This window comes from Tachyglossus aculeatus, chromosome 2 (assembly GCF_015852505.1).
Source record: "Tachyglossus aculeatus isolate mTacAcu1 chromosome 2, mTacAcu1.pri, whole genome shotgun sequence".
Classification (NCBI taxonomy): Eukaryota; Metazoa; Chordata; class Mammalia; order Monotremata; family Tachyglossidae; genus Tachyglossus; species Tachyglossus aculeatus.
Window position 1 is genome coordinate 458,540 of NC_052067.1, and position 15,137 is coordinate 473,676.

A 15,137-nucleotide genomic window follows, 5' to 3' on the forward strand; every position below is an offset into this window, starting at 1 on the left:
GGGGAGGGACCGACCAGGGGAGAGCCCAGCCTTCCTTCAGCCTGCCAGTGGAATCCCAAGCGGGCCGGCCAACCGAGCACGGGCCAGCCAGCCAACGGGCAGCGGTGAAGCTGTCGGCATGGAGCCCTACCGGATGTACCGGGAGGCAGCCAGAACGTGGAGGGGGTCGTGGGAGGAAGGGCAGGGTGATGAGCGGGATGTCCTGGAGGTGGAGTCGCGGGTGCCGCTCCCGAGCCCCTTCCCGCTCAGCCCGGGCCTGGACCTGAGTAACGCGATTGTGATCAACACGTCCATTCTTCGCTGCAGTTGTGGGAGAAATGGGCACCTCCTGAAGCTGGTGTCCAAAATCTCTTTGCCGACCCCACCGTACTCCGTAAGTCCGGTGGGCATTCTCGGTCTCGGGTTGGTATTGGTCAGAGTGGGCGCTGTGGTGGTGGACAGCGCGTCGAGGGCCATGGAGGAGTGGGCTGGGCCGTGGGGAACTTCGGCTTAATCTGCAGCAGTGGCCCCTGGCATCTGTTGTACTTGGACTTCTGCATTGCAATGCACTGCTTTGGCTGTGCCGCTCTGGCCGGCGCTGGGTGTCCTGGGCGGCTGTTTCTCAGGTTCCAGCCGGGGCTGCTCCTCACGGCACCCTCTAATAAGTAGGTCCTCTGGCTTCCAGTCTCCCCATGCCTTTGCTTCCTGTCTTGTGTTTCAGAGTGGTAGGGGTTTGGACAGGGCTTTGGGCAGGAAGATGAATAGGGAAGTGGATAGTTGGGGAGAATCTCAGATTGTGGCTTTTGCCCCGTCTCCGACCGTGGCCAGCCAGTGTCCAGCATGACTGAATGGCATTTGCCGCCATTCCTGCTGGTGGGTGAGTTTGGAGTCTGCTCCAATAAGGCACAGGATGAGGGTCTGCTCGTTCCCCACCTCTCAACCCCTTGGACGCCTGGGACTGGAACCTTACTCATCTGTAACCGGCCGTAGGGGGTTGGTGGGCTGGGATGATTTCCTCCCGGGTACTCGGGTTAAAGGGGTATGCTCTCTGGTTGCTATGGGGACCCCTTGACACCCCCAAGGAGTTAGCCTGGCAGTTCAGTCAGCGTTTGTCCCAAAGAGAAAGGCAAAGCTTTTCAAACTCGTCGCTCTGAGGGTGTCCTTCCTCCAGAGAGCGGGTCCCAGGTCCGAGAGGTGGTTTGCAGTCAGCTGACTGCTTGACCAGAAAGGAGACACTGATATTCCTCCTCCTCTGGCAGAGCCACAGAGTCCCTTTAGGGACCAAGGATTGTGAAAAGGGACAAGGGGATTCACTGGGGCCGCTTACCTTAGTGAGCTCAAACAGGAGTCTTCTACGGCACATCTGTCACCTCCCTGAAATAGGAGGCAGAGCCATTCGAGGAGGAGCTCAATTTTCTCCTTTTATATTAAGCCAATATTTGTTCTTTTGCATCGGATCATGAACACCAAACTCTCAGGAAGGGCAAAGGCCGAACGTGGTGGGTTAGCGCTTGGGCTGGGCTGGGCCTAGCTGGGCCACCTGCACAATTGTTACTCAGGGTCTCGGGGAGATTGGGGTTGGGTGTGTGTGTGTGTGTGTTTGTGTGTGTGTAGGGGGAGAGAGATCATTGTCATACTTAGTCATATTTATTGAGCACTTACTGTGTGCAAAGCACTGTACTAAGCACCTGGGAAAGTGCAGTATAACAATAAGCAGACACATTCCCTGCCCACAGTGAGCTTATATGGCTTACCATGTGCAAACCACTGTACCAAGCGCTTGGGAGAGTACAGTATAACAATAAACAGACTCATCCCCTGCCCACAATGAGCTTACCTTTCATTTTGGTAATCTAGACTGGGCCTGATCCGATCACCCCGTGTCTGCCGCAGCTCTGAGCCCACACCTTGGCCCGCAGTTCATGCCTCAATTAAAACACCCAATCCCATTGCCCCCTCCTACCTCACCTTGCTACTCTCTACTACAACCCAGCCCTCACACTTAACTCCTTCGCCTCCTCACTGTGCCTCGATCTCGTCTATCTTGCTGCCAACCCCTCACCCACATCCTGCCTCTGGCCTGTAACGCCCTCCCCCCTCATCCGACAGACAATTACTCTTCCCCGCTTCAAAGCCTAATTGAGGGCACATCTCCTCCAAGAGACCTTCCCTCTTCTCATGGGGCTCACAGTCTAATTCTCCATTTGACAGATGAGGTAACTGAGGCACAGAGAAGTTAAGTGACTTACCCAAGGTCGCCCAGAGGCCCAGTTGCCGTCCTCACAGTGAGGGGGCTGGGGTCAGGGTACCCAGCCTGGGGACTGCCACTGCCTCGTCCTGCCCCTGTTGAGGGGAAGGAATGCGCTCCTCTGGGCAGTGCGTGGGGGGAAATTAAATGCAGCATCCTGCTGCCCGATTGGGGAGCTCCTACTTCCCGAGGCTCTGGCGTCCAGAGGTTCCAGTGACACTGAGGCTCTGGCATCCTGAGGGCTCCAGTGAGGGCACCTGCAAGGAAACGAGCCCAAGTAGTGAAATTGATTGTTGATGATGGGTTCTGGGCTCTGGGCCCCACCAGGCGCGTTCCTGCCGGGGCCCAGGGAGCAGCAAGTGGGCAGGGGACCGTGCCCGAAAGGTAGCACACCGAAGGGATTATGTGAGGGATTAATTGACATTTCCAGTGATAGCAGCACAGTGCCACCACCGGGCCATAATCCTGGGACCTGGTGGGCAGTTGGCACACTATCCCCTGTGGTCTTTGCCGTCCTTGTAGGCCATCTAGTTTTCAGGATTCCTGTCAGCCTGTCCAACTCTTTGGAAGGTGCTAAGGGGTTCTCTGGTCGAGAATCTTAAACGCCGTTGGCCTGGCCCCATCAGACGGAACCAGGACTCAGATTCAGGTCTTGCCAGTCCCAGACCCCGGCTCTTTTCCCTGAACCACCAGAAGAGCTTTATAGAGCAATACAGAGCCTCTACAAGCGGCTGGTGGTGGAAGATCTGGAGATCTGCCCATAGGGGCTGGAAGGAGGGACTAGTGCGGGAGAATGAATCAGGAAAGCTCTAAGTGTGTGTGGGGAGAGGGCAGGGAGGGAGCTCCAGGCTTCAGGAGTGAGGGTTCGGTGACGAAGCCATTGAGAGAAGAGAGCTGGCCCATTCCCAAGGTCCTTGCTGCAGGAACTCAGACCAAAACCCACCTCATGCCAAGTCTGACTGGGCCTCATCTCTCAAGTGTGACTGGGCCTTGAAGCAGCCCGGGGATGTTGGCTGTACTCCGTATTGGCCACGCTCACGCCAGGACGGGGGCTCCTTTGTGGTCCATCGCCATACCTGCGGTGGGGGATGAAGGGGAGGGCTGCCCTGGCGAGCACCCTCCTGAACCATGCTCATGTGTTCTGTTCTAGCTCGAGCATGCCAGGGTGGCCCAGACAGAGCTGCTGCGCGAGTCGTCCCGCCAGACGCAGGAGGCCGCAGAGTTGCTGCGCTGCCAAGAAGAACTCCAGGAGCGGCTCCGGGAAGAGGGCAAGGCCAGGGAACAGCTGGCCGAGGAGCTCAGCAAAGCCGAAGGTGAGCGGGGAGCCCGGGGGGTGGAGGGACAGTCCCGAGGGGGTGGGGAGTGGGGAGGCCTAAGGTGCCCAGCTAGCAGCGGGAACTGGTTTTCTTTGCTCAAATTGTTCTGCGGGGGCAGTGTTCACGGTTGGTATGGGTTTCAGTCATAATTAGGGGATTGTTTCGGCACTGACTACTTATTAATGGTATTTAAGTGCTTACTATGTGCCGGGCATTGTACTAAACACTGGGGTGGATACAAGCTAATCAGGTTGGGACACAGTCCACGTCCCACCTGAGGATCACAGTCTTAATCCCCATTTTACAGATTGGACAGGGTCCTTGTCCCCCACTGAGCTCCTAGTCCAAGGGGGTGGAGTGAGAGCAGGAATGTTATGGGTCATATCTGTCCCCGGCTTCTCTCCCGGCCTTGTTGGCCAAGCCAACGGGACCCAGCTCCTCCCCTCCCCCTGGTCATGGGCAGGGTCCCCTCCCAGGTCCAGGTCCAGCTGAGACCACTCGTGTTACAACAGTGATTTTGCGTCTCCTATCTCTGTCACCCCCCAAACACTTAGCATGGGGCTCTGCCTGTGGTAGACTGGAAGTTTCTTGAGGACTGGGACTGTTCTGGCTATCTCAGCTGTACTCTCCCAAACACTTAGCACAGGGCTTTGTATGCAGTAAATTGGAAACTCCTCAAGGGTGGGGATTGCACCTACTAACTCTGTTTTACTCTCCTAAGCACTTAGCATAGTGCTCCTCATGCAGTAGACTGGAAGCTCTTTGAGAGCAGGGATTATGCCTATTAACTCCATTGTACTCTCCCAAGCACTTAGCACAGTGCTTCTTACACAGTAGACTGGAAGCTACTTGAAGGCAGCAATTGTGCCTGCTATTAGATGCTCCCCAGTGTTCAGTACAGTGCCCTGCACCCAGCTGGCATTCCATAAATGCTGTTCATGGTTGTGAAACTCAGAGGAATTCTTGGCTGCATTTTCCTCCCTGGGAGCGCCGGCTGAGAGCGACCGTGCACCGGTCCGTGGCGTGTGGGTCTGCGAGCAGGAGCCGGGGGACAGGGAGCCTGCGGGCAGTCTTCACGGAACAGCGACCACTGCCTCATCCAGGCCTGCATCTCCAGGCTCTGGGCTCCGGGCTTCAGGCTCCGGAGAGGTGGGGAGGGCACACTCGAGAAACCTGGCGTGGCAGAAGTCGGTCAACCCTGACAGCCGTGTCTGGATCGTGGGCCTGGCAGCTGCAGCCACTACTGCAGTTGCACTCCCCTGTGAGCTTAGCGCAGCACCTCACAGTTAGGAGATGCTCAGCAGTTGCCACCCACAGAAGGAATGATTGATGGATCTTGAGGGCCAGCCCTGATCCGTGACAGAAAACAGCCCTTCTCAGGGAGATTTTCCTGGGCATGCGCGTTTCCATGGTTAGGGGAGAGACCCCGGGGCCAATTCCCATGAGGTTGTGCAGGAAGGTCGATTATTGAAGGCACATCTCCTCCAAGAGGCCTTCCTTGACTAAACCCTCATTTTCTCTTTGCTTCCTTCTGCGTCATCCTAACATGCTCCCTGGATTTGCCCTCTGCCCTCAGCCCCGCTTACATCTATATCTGTAATTTATTTATTTATGTTAATATTTCTCTCCCCCTTTTAGATTGTAATCTCATTGTGGACAGGGAATGTGTCTGTTATATTGTTGAGTTGTACTCTCTCAGGTGCTTAGCACAGTGCCGTGCACACAGTAAGCATTCAATAATAGTAACAATAATTATGGTATGGTATGTGCAGAAGTTCTGTTCTAAGCCCTGGGGTAGATACAAGGTATCGGGTTGAACACAGTCCCTGTCCCTTATAGGGCTCACAGTCTTAATCCCCATCTTATAGATGAGGAAACTGAGGCACAGAGAAGTTAAGTGACTTGCCCAAGGTCGCACAGCAATCACATGGCAGAACCGGGATTAGAACCCACACCCTCTGACTCCCAAGCCCGGGCTTTTGCCACTAGGCTCTGCTACTACCCTATGATTGATTGATTGCCTCCTTGTCATGTCACACACTGAGGCTTGATGTTTTCTAGACCCTATGCAGTGTGGCCCACTGAGGGAGGGTGCCAGATTGGGAGTGTGAGGGCCTGGGTTCCCATCCCAGCTCTGCCCCTGGCTCGCTGGGTGACCTGGGGCAAATCACTCTCTGGGCCTTGGTTTCCTCCTCTGTAAAATGGGGAGAAGATCCCTTCTCTTCCTTCCTCCCTCACAGACTGTTATCTGATCTGATGGTCATGGATCTACTCCAACCTGAGCACAGGGCTTAATGCAGAGTGGGAAGGTGATAAAATACTGTAATTAGGCTGCAAAGGGCCCCAGGGATTGGGAGCAACTGGCCCCCTGCTCCATCCTCCACCCCCCAGCTGACCTGCTCATCACCCCCAGGTGTCATCGACGGCTACGCGGACGACAAGGCCCTCCTCGAGCGGGAAGTCCTGGAAAAGACGGATGTGATCGGCCGGCTAGAGCAGGAGCTGCTGCGGGCAGGTAACAGATTGCAGGAGTTGGAGGCCGAGAGGCAGCAGGTCCAGGAAGAGAAGGCTCTGCTCTCCCGGCAGAAAGAAGCCCTGAGCGCGGAGGCAGGCCCTGCTGAGCAGCGTACGTACCCTCTTCTTGCTTCCCTGCGGCTCACTCTGCCGCTACGGCATGTCGGGTTTGCTTTTGGGGGCCTCTGGCAGTGCCAGACTGGGTCATAGTTGGCGGTGAGGGGCGGTGTCTGTGCCGGGGTCGGACATTGGAGGTGGAGATGGGGGCCATCTGTTGTGGGGGAAATTAGCAGGGGGCTATGTGTGCCGGGGTTGGCCACTGGGATGAAGTGGTGGCTGTCAGTGCCCGGTTCTGCTGCTGGGGGATGGGGGTGGGAGGGCTGTCTGTGCTGGGGTCGGCCACTGTAGGGAAGAAGGAGGTGGGGGCCGTCTGTGCCAGGATCTGCTGCTGGGGGAGAGGCGGGGTCCAACTGTGTTGGGGTCGGCCACTGGCCCGGGGTGTCTGTGCCTGGGTTGGCCGCTGGAGTTGGGGAGGCAGTGGGTGGGGTCGGCTATGACATCCCCAGCCCATAGCGGGGTGGGATCAGGGCACATGTGGCACTGTGACTGCCCGGGGCTGCAGGCAGAACCGTAGCCGGAGAAGCGTCCGATTGTGGTCAAGTCCCCCTGGGCCGCTCCAGTGATCCCCACCGGGTCCCAGAGAAGGCTCCAGCTTCAAACCACGCCGATGCCACTGAAGAGGAGAAAGAGCTGTCATATTTCCTAGGGTGTCTCTGGGGAGTCAAGCAAGGGTCGGGGGTGTGCTTCTTCAGGACTGGGTGGGGGTTCCCGAGAGGCTGAGCAGGAGTCTGTGGCAGACCCGGCAGTGGTCAAGTGCTGGCCGCACCCCCAGTGTGAGCCAAGTCCTCACAGCGCCATTGTCCCCGGGCCCCTGCAGCAGGCATGGCCACAGGCCATGATCAGCAGAGTCCTGTGCTTGCCGTAATCTTGCATCCTGCTTAGGCGGGACCGGATCGGATCAGAAAACCTGTTGGAACAGCAGCCGCCGGGCATGTATCTCACCCAAGCTCCATCTCCCTGCTCCATGCCTGCCCTGTGGCAAGAGCTGGGGTGCCCTGGAGGGCAAGTGGATCAATTCAGGGATGAGTAGCCCGTGTTGGGTCCGGGGGAGAGTCAGGGAGGGAGAGGGGAGAGTCAGGGGTGCTGGATGGATCTCTGACCATGAGGGTGGGTGTCTAGAAGGGCAGCTAGAACCCAGTTTCCCACTGTGCTCTATGGGGACAGTCAGACCCAACCCTGGGCAGGGCCACCAGTCAATCAATTAATCAATCAATCAATCGTATTTATTGAGAGCTTACTGTGGGCAGAGCACTGTACTAAGTGCTTGGGAAGTACAAGTTGGCAACATAAAGAGACAGTCCCTACCCAACAGTGGGCTCACCACTGGTCTGAGCCACCGTCGATGGAGAGGGGAGGGTCAGGGATGTTGGGTGGTCCATGCTGGGTCACTGGTAGGGAGAGTCAGGGATGGAGAAGGGCAGGTCAGGAATGATGATGATGGCATTAAGTGCTTACTAAGTGTCAAGCTCTGTTCTAAGCGCTGGAGTAGATGCAAGCTCTTCAGTGTGGATAGTCCCTGTTCCACATAGGGCTCACAGTCTAAATCGTCATTGTACAGGTGAGGTAACTGAGGCCCAGAGAAGTTAAGTGATTAGAACTGAGGTCCCTCTGACTCGCAGGCCCGTCCCCGTTCTCTCTCTACTAGGCTATGCTGCTTCCCTAAGGGATGCTGGCTGGTCCTTGCTGGGTCAGATGTGTCGGATTGTCCGTGCTGGGTCGCTAGGGAGGATCAGGGATGGAGCAGTCTGGAGTAGGATGGTCCAGCTCTGAGAGAGACAGAGAGAGAGAGAGAGAGACAGAGAGAGAGTGTGTGTGTGTGTGTGTGTCCACGCACATATGCACAGGAGGGCAGCCAGCACCTGGTTCCTCCATGTGACCCTGCGGCCAGTCCAATGATGTAGTTCTACATTCCCAACTGGGAACCAGATTCTCAGCAATATTCTGGGTGAAAAGGGTGTTTCCCGGAAAGAAACTACATAGACATGTCATCACATTGCTTACGTCATTAACCCTTGGCAATCTTAACTTTGGCTCCATATTCTCTTCTCCATCATGCCCTTCCCCTGCAGCTGGCCCGGGACGACTGCCCTTTCATCTTGTTTTTCTGTTCTCGCAGGGCTGCTAGGTGCTGCAGTTCATGCAGCTCTCCAAGCAGGTGTGTTTGCGTCCTGCATGGCCGGCCTCTGCCCGGCACACTGACCACTGCTGCTCTGCTGGACTAATTCGGGGCTGTGCTGGGGGTGGGCCGGCAGGCCGGGGGCTTCTCTAACCCAACAGAGCTGGTGTTCTCTTTTTCCCTGGCGGTGTTTCCGTTTGGCGCCCCGCTTCTTCCAACCCCAAGAGCACGCAGCTTTTGTTTGCAGTGATCGTGCAACTCTGTCCTCAACTCTGTCCTCAACCTGTCCTTTCTCCCGGGGGAAGGAGAGTCAGGAGGCCGACACCGAAAGGGTCTTGAGCTTTCGGGTTTCTGTTAACCTGTGAATCAACTAACCTGTGAATCAACTAACCGGCCAATTGTGTGGGCGAGCCTGCTTGGGTCTGGGCTGGCGGGCCCTGGATCTGTTCGGGGAGATGAGGTGTGTGGAAGCTGGCGGGCTGGCGGCAGCGGTCCCGGAAACGGCCCCCGGCGGGAGCCGTGGTGTCATCTCGCTTCTACGGGCACGGACTGGGGCTCCAGTAGCCTCCAAATGGGGCCTGAGGCGGGAAAGCGGGTTCCTTCAGGAGACTTTTGTGTCGGTTGTGTCGTTTCTCTCTAATAATGATGGTGGCTTTGATTCAGCATGCGCCAAGCCCTTTGCTGGGCTCTGGGGAAGGTATAAGATCATCAGATCGGCCCTAGTCCCTGGTTGTTCTGGGGCTCCTTGTCTAAGAAGGAGGCAGAGCAGGGATCGTCTCACCATTTTACAGAGGAGGAAACTGAGGCCCAGAGAGGCTAAGTAAGTTTCCCTAGCTGACACAGCCAGCTCAGGGCAGAGCAGAGACAAGAACTCTGTGAACTCTTGACTCCAAGCCCTGCACTCTGCCCACTAGGTAGGCACGCTGGGCTACTCCCCTCTTCTCCCTCTTCCCCCGCCCCCACTGTCTCTCACACATAGTGACCCACAGCAGGAGAGTTGCAGAACCACATTGTCCAAGGTTTCAAAGGTGTGCTGTGACCCCTCCCAAGGGGTGTGAGGAGACAGTTGTGTTTTTCATCCTTGGTCCTGAGTTGACCTTGCCCCACTGGCTGTGCCCTGGCCCCATCCCCCGAGTGCCTGGGTCTGTTCACTCCTGTAGGGCAGAATCCCACCGCAGCCGGATTCTCTGCCAGTTTGGTAGATGGAGGTGGGGCAGCTGTGGGAATTCTCAGGAAGCAGCTTCTAGGGGGCAGGGGCTGGGGAAGGTTTGAGTTTGTTTTCTCTGGTGAAGCCCTGGTCTTTCCCATCCTGCATTTGGGCTCACTACGGCCAGCCCTCCTGTGGGGCTGACAGCAATCCTGACAGCCAGACAGATGGATAGAGAGGCAGACAGACGGGCGGGTGGGCAGGCAAAAAGAGGGTGGGGAGACAAACAAGTGGCCGGGCAGATGGACAGTCTAGCAGACTGGTTGGCAGGTAGACCCAAGTGGGCTGGGAGGCAGTAGGACAGACAGATGGACCGAAGGGCAGGTGGGCACTGAGACCAAACGCACATACGTTTTCCCGTGCCAACAGAGTTCCTGCAGGAGACGGAGAAACTGGCCAAGGAAAAGCTGGATGTACAGCGCCAGGCAGAGAAAGAGCGCGACGACCTGCAGAAGCAAGTGAGGACGCTGGAGGTGGACGTGGAAGAGCAGGTCAGCCGCTTCCTTGAACTGGAACAGGAGAAGAACGCTGAACTGGTGGACCTAAGGCAGCAGAACCAGGCCTTGGAGAAGCAGCTGGAGAAGACACGCAAGTTCTTGGATGTGCGTCTGATGGCAGGCGGGATGGGAGGGGGAAGGGACGGAGGGAGCTCCAGGGTCTTGCCCGGTCGGTCCAGAAAGCCGGGCGTGAGTGGTGCAGCTTTGTGGAGCATGGGCTGTGGTAGCAGAGGGACTTGCGCATGACGGTAGGCCTCCAGGTTTTGGGGGGCGGGGGGGCGGCTCTGAGGGCAGTGCCCAGTTATCTGTGGGGAAAGTCTAATGCCTTTCTCCACGGACCCGCCTCGCTCCCCGACCATCTATCCATTCATCGGTCTGCCCTGATGTACGCTCCTCAGCCGGAGCTACGGGCAGGCCCACAGTCATTTCTTCCACCACCACAGCTGCATCTCCTTTGGAGAGCACAGCTGCATCTCCTTTGGAGAGATGCGAGTCCTCGGAAGAATGTTCCTTGACTCCCCATGGTGTGGGGTTGGACTGTGTGCCATCTCCTGTCCGGTTTATAGGACTCAGCAGCGGTAGTCAGTCCATCAGTGGTGTGGTGTTGATCAAGAGCACTGGACTGAGCCCCTGGGAGAGTACAGTGCAAACAGAGTAGGCAGGCACCATCCCTCCCCACAAGGTGTTTACAGTCTAGTCAGTGAGAAGCAGCGTGGTTTAGTGGATAGAGCACAGGCCTAGGAGTCAGAAGGACCTGGGTTCTGATCCTGGCTCCTCCACACAGCTGCCGGGTGACTTTGGCAAGTCACTTAAATTTTCTGGGTCTTAGTTACCTCATCTGTAAAATGGGGATTAAGAGTGTAAGCCCCGTATGGGACAGGGCCTGTGTCCAACCTGATTAACTTGTATCTACTCCAGTGCTTAGAACAGTGCTTGGCACATAGTAAGCACTAAACAAGTACCATAATTATTATTATTACATTAAAGGAAATTACCGAGAGAGGAAGCAGCAGAGTATAAGGATCTGGACATAAGTGCCGTGGGGTTTGGGGTGGGGCGAGAAGCAAAGTACTTTAAGGGATACACAGCAGAAGGGAGGGCAAATAGAATGGCGAAATGAGAGGTTAGGCAGCGGGCCCCGCTTTGTCCTAATAATAAAAATAATAATAATAATCAGTGTGGTATTTAAGTGCTTACTGTGTGCTAAGCACTGGGGTAGATTTAGCACAATCGGATTGGACACCATCCCTGTCCCACGTGGGACTCTCAGTCTAAGAGGGAAGGAGAACAGGTATTTCAGCCCTGTGAGAGGAGGTAACTGAGGCCCAGAAGAGTAAAGATCATATAGCAGGCAGGTGGCAGAACAGGGGTTCAAACTCAGACCCTTTGACTCTCAGCCCCTGGCTCTTTCCCCCAGGCCTGGCCACTGCTTGTCCTCTTAATTGATTACCTTGGACCGGATAAAAATTTTGCTTCCTGGGAGACTCTGGGGCAGCAGCGAGTGGAATGGAGAGTAGGGTTGCTGGCTGGGTTTATCATCCCCCCACACCCAAACACACACCCTCTGGAGTTTGCTCCATTCCGTGAATCATCAGGGAAGTTGGAGAGGGAGGCTGCCCATTTCCACCACAGAGGAGTTGCTGATAAGATGGTAAAAGCATCACCGGCTCCTTTTAATTGATGTTTTGAAGAAAGGGATAGAGTGAACTCCTGCCGGAGGCCTGGTTTACACCCTCCACTTTATTCAGTTGTATTTAATGAGTGCTTACTGTGTGCGCAGCACTGTGCTAAGCACTTGGGAGAGTACAAAATAACAATAAACAGGCACCTTCCATGCCCACAACTAGCTTTCAGTCTAAAGGATCTTACATCCGAGGCCTGTTACCGTACTGGCTGTGGCTATTAGTGTTGGTTCTGGCTGCTTTGTTGGTTTGAGCCCGTGGGGATCTGGGCCCCAACCTGGGCTTTGTGCAGAAATGTTTCCTTCCTGATAGTTCTTTCCCTGGGGTCACATCTCGCTGGAGTTCCTAGAAGGGCGTCCCCATTCTGAGCTTTCCCAAACCAGAATCTCCACATCATCCCATGGCGGGGGGAGGGAAGTGTCCTTGGTTCTGGAGGTGGCTCGCAGTGTGGACCCGCCTCCCCTGCCACTCAGACCGCCCAGGGCTCGGGGCCGGGAGGACCCTGGAATTTCTCTCTTCGAGTGCCAGGGCCCATGGGTTCCAGCCCTTCACCCGAGCAGGAGCTAATGCGTCCGTGTGCTCAGCGATCGGGAACATTGAGGTTCTTCATGGTTCCTCAGGAAAGAACCGACTTTATGTTCTGACCATCTCCATCTCGGAGGAAAAACCCTAAATGAACATTGTGAACTGGTACTCTGTGCGGCAGAGAGGTCGAAGGAAGTGGACCTGCAGAATGCCACGTGACTTGTAGGCGTTTCCAGCTTGGACTTCCCAGCTGAGCAAGGAGTCTGGCTTGGCACCTAGCATGTTCAGTCGTCCCCAGGTTCAGGAGCCTGTAGTCCAAACACTCCAAGGCTGGCTGCCATGGTCCAAACGCTTCAACAACTTCTGGGACCAGACATTGTCCCAGGAAGGAGCTTTCGACCCTGAGAACCCTTCCTTCTTCTTCTCTAGGCTCAGTCTTGATTGGTGGCACAGGACTCTCCGATCCGGAATGACGGTTTTCCGTTATTCCTTTCATGGAAGACGAGAGTGATTATGTCATACTTCTCCCCTGAAACCTTGCAGTGACAGCTTCAAGCCGCTTGCCCTCCTGCGGATACTTGGGAAGCACAGGCCCCTTGTGTGGTGTAGCACTGCCCACCCCCACTTTCTTCCAACTCAGGGCCCCAAATTCTGACCCCAGCCAGCATTCTAGGAGTTTCCTCCACTGTAGCATAGACATCTTTATTATTATTTTTTTTTACAATCGTGTTTAACTGCTTACTATGTGCCAGGCACAGTATTAAGCACTGCAGAAGATACAAGCTAATCAGGTTGGAGACTGTCTCCATCCCATATGGGGCCCACGCTAGCTCTCTTCCTCCCTTCAAAGCCCTACTGAGAGCTCACCTCCTCCAGGAGGCCTTCCCAGACTGAGCCCCCTCCTTCCTCTCCCCCTCCTCCCCCTCCCCATCCCCCCGCCTTACCTCCTTCCCCTCCCCACAGCACCTGTATATATGTTTGTACATATTTATTACTCTATTTTACTTGTACATATTTACTATTCCGTTTATTTTATTTTGTCAATATGTTTTGTTTTGTTGTCTGTCTCCCCATTCTAGACTGTGAGCCCACTGTTGGGTAGGGACCATCTCTGTATGTTGCCAACTTGTACTTCCCAAGCGCTTAGTATGGTGCTGTGCACACAGTAAGCGCTCAGTAAATATGATTAAATGAAAAATGAATGAAAGCCCCATTTTATAGATGAGGTTACTAAGGCACAGAGAAGTTAAGCAACTTGGCCAAGGTCACACACCAGACAAGTGGCGGAGCTGGGATTAGAACCTAGATCTTCTGATGCCCCCGCCTGTGCTTTATCCAACTAGGCCACACTACTTCCCTCCACCGTCAGTCAGTCAATCAGTGGTAATTATTGATCACTGGATGCAGAGCACTATAATAAGTGCTTGGGAAAGTACAGTGTAACAGTATTGGTAGACACGTTCCTGCCCACAAGAAACTTATAGTCTACAGGGAGAGATAAACATTAAGATAGATTAAGGATAGGGGAAAATTAATAGAGTAAAAGAATATTTACGTGGGCCTGGTTCAAGTATCAAAGTGCTTAAGGAGAACACAGCCATGCTCGTAGTCAATGCAGGGGGGAGAGGGGGTGAGGGAAATAAAGGGCTTAGTTTAGGAAGGCCGAAGGTGTGATTTTAGGAGAGTTTTTGAGATGGGGAGAGTGGTGGTTTATTGGATATGAAGGGAGAGGGAGTTCCAGGCCGGAGAGAGAACGTGGCCGAGGGGTTGGCGGCAAGATCGAGGTCGAGTTACAGAGAGTAGGTTGGTATTAGAGGAGCGGAGTGTTGTAGTAGTAGGTCAGTGAGGCTGAGAGGGAGAGCTGATTGAGGGCCTTAAAGCCTGCGTTACGGAGTGTGGAAGGGGATGGGCTTTTCGTGTGGAACTGGAGGTTCTTGAGGAATGGGGAGATAAAGGACTGAACAGTTTTTCAGAAAAGTGATCAGGGCAGCAGAGTGAACTTTAGACTGGAGAGGGGATATCAGACCGGATGTAGGGAGGCCATCAAGGAGACTGATGCAGTAATCAAGGCGGGATAGAATAAGTGGTTGGATTATTGTGGTAGCTGTTTGGATGGAGAGGAAGGGGAGGGTTTTAGTGCTGTTGTGAAGGTTGAACCCACAGGATTTGGTGACAGATTGAATGCGTGGGTTGAATGAGAGAAATGAGTCAAGGATAAAGCCAAAGTTCTAGACTCGCAAGTCAGGGAGGATAGTGGTGTTGTGTACACTGATGGGTAAATCAAGGGGACGACCGGACTTGGGTGGGGAGAGGAGGAGTTTTATTTTGGACATGTTAGGTTTGAGGTGTGGTGGGACATCCAAGTAGGGGTACCTGAAGGCAAGGGGAAATGTGAGACTGCAGAGAAGGAGAGATGTTGCCGTTGGAGAGGGAGATTTGGTAATCATCAGTGCACACTGAGATGATTGCAGCTCCTTTGAGCTTTCTGCCTGTGGATTGCCTTCTCGCAGGAAATTGGGCAGCAGAAAATAGCAGGTTCAAGAGAGGCTGGGGTAGTGTATGGACAGCTTGTTGTGGGCAGGGAATATGTCTGTTGTTGGAGTGTACTCTCCCAAGCACTTAGTACGGTGACTTGTACACAGTCAGTGCTCGATAAATATGATTGAGTGAATGAATGAATGAATGATTGGGTGAATGAGCAAGGATTCATGGTGGGGAGAGGCAAGGATGGAGAGGGGAGATCTGAGATGTTGGATGGTCCATGTTGGGTTGCTGCAGGAGAGACAGGGATGGAGAGTCAGGAAAGTCGGATGATCCGTTCTGGGCCACTAAGGGGGAGTCAGGGATGGAGAGTTGAGAGTTGAGGGTGTTGTATGTTCCATGCTGCATCACTGGGGAGAGTCAGGGATGGAGAGAGGAGATTTGGAGGTGTT

General features: G+C 54.7%; 1 protein-coding gene across 7 annotated transcripts in view; it reads left to right on the plus strand.

The window, feature by feature from the left end:
• Positions 1-15,137, plus strand: part of AKAP9 (A-kinase anchoring protein 9) — a 91,299-nt gene that overhangs the window by 49,670 nt on the left and 26,492 nt on the right. For 6 of the 7 annotated variants that reach the window (XM_038767687.1, XM_038767694.1, XM_038767689.1 and 3 more), the window contains 4 exons: positions 3,378-3,540; positions 5,957-6,169; positions 8,294-8,332; positions 9,870-10,102. In XM_038767687.1, the coding sequence (XP_038623615.1) occupies positions 3,378-3,540; positions 5,957-6,169; positions 8,294-8,332; positions 9,870-10,102 (648 nt within the window). The remainder of the gene's footprint in view (positions 1-3,377; positions 3,541-5,956; positions 6,170-8,293; positions 8,333-9,869; positions 10,103-15,137) is intronic. The other variant, XM_038767688.1, reaches the window with a different exon arrangement.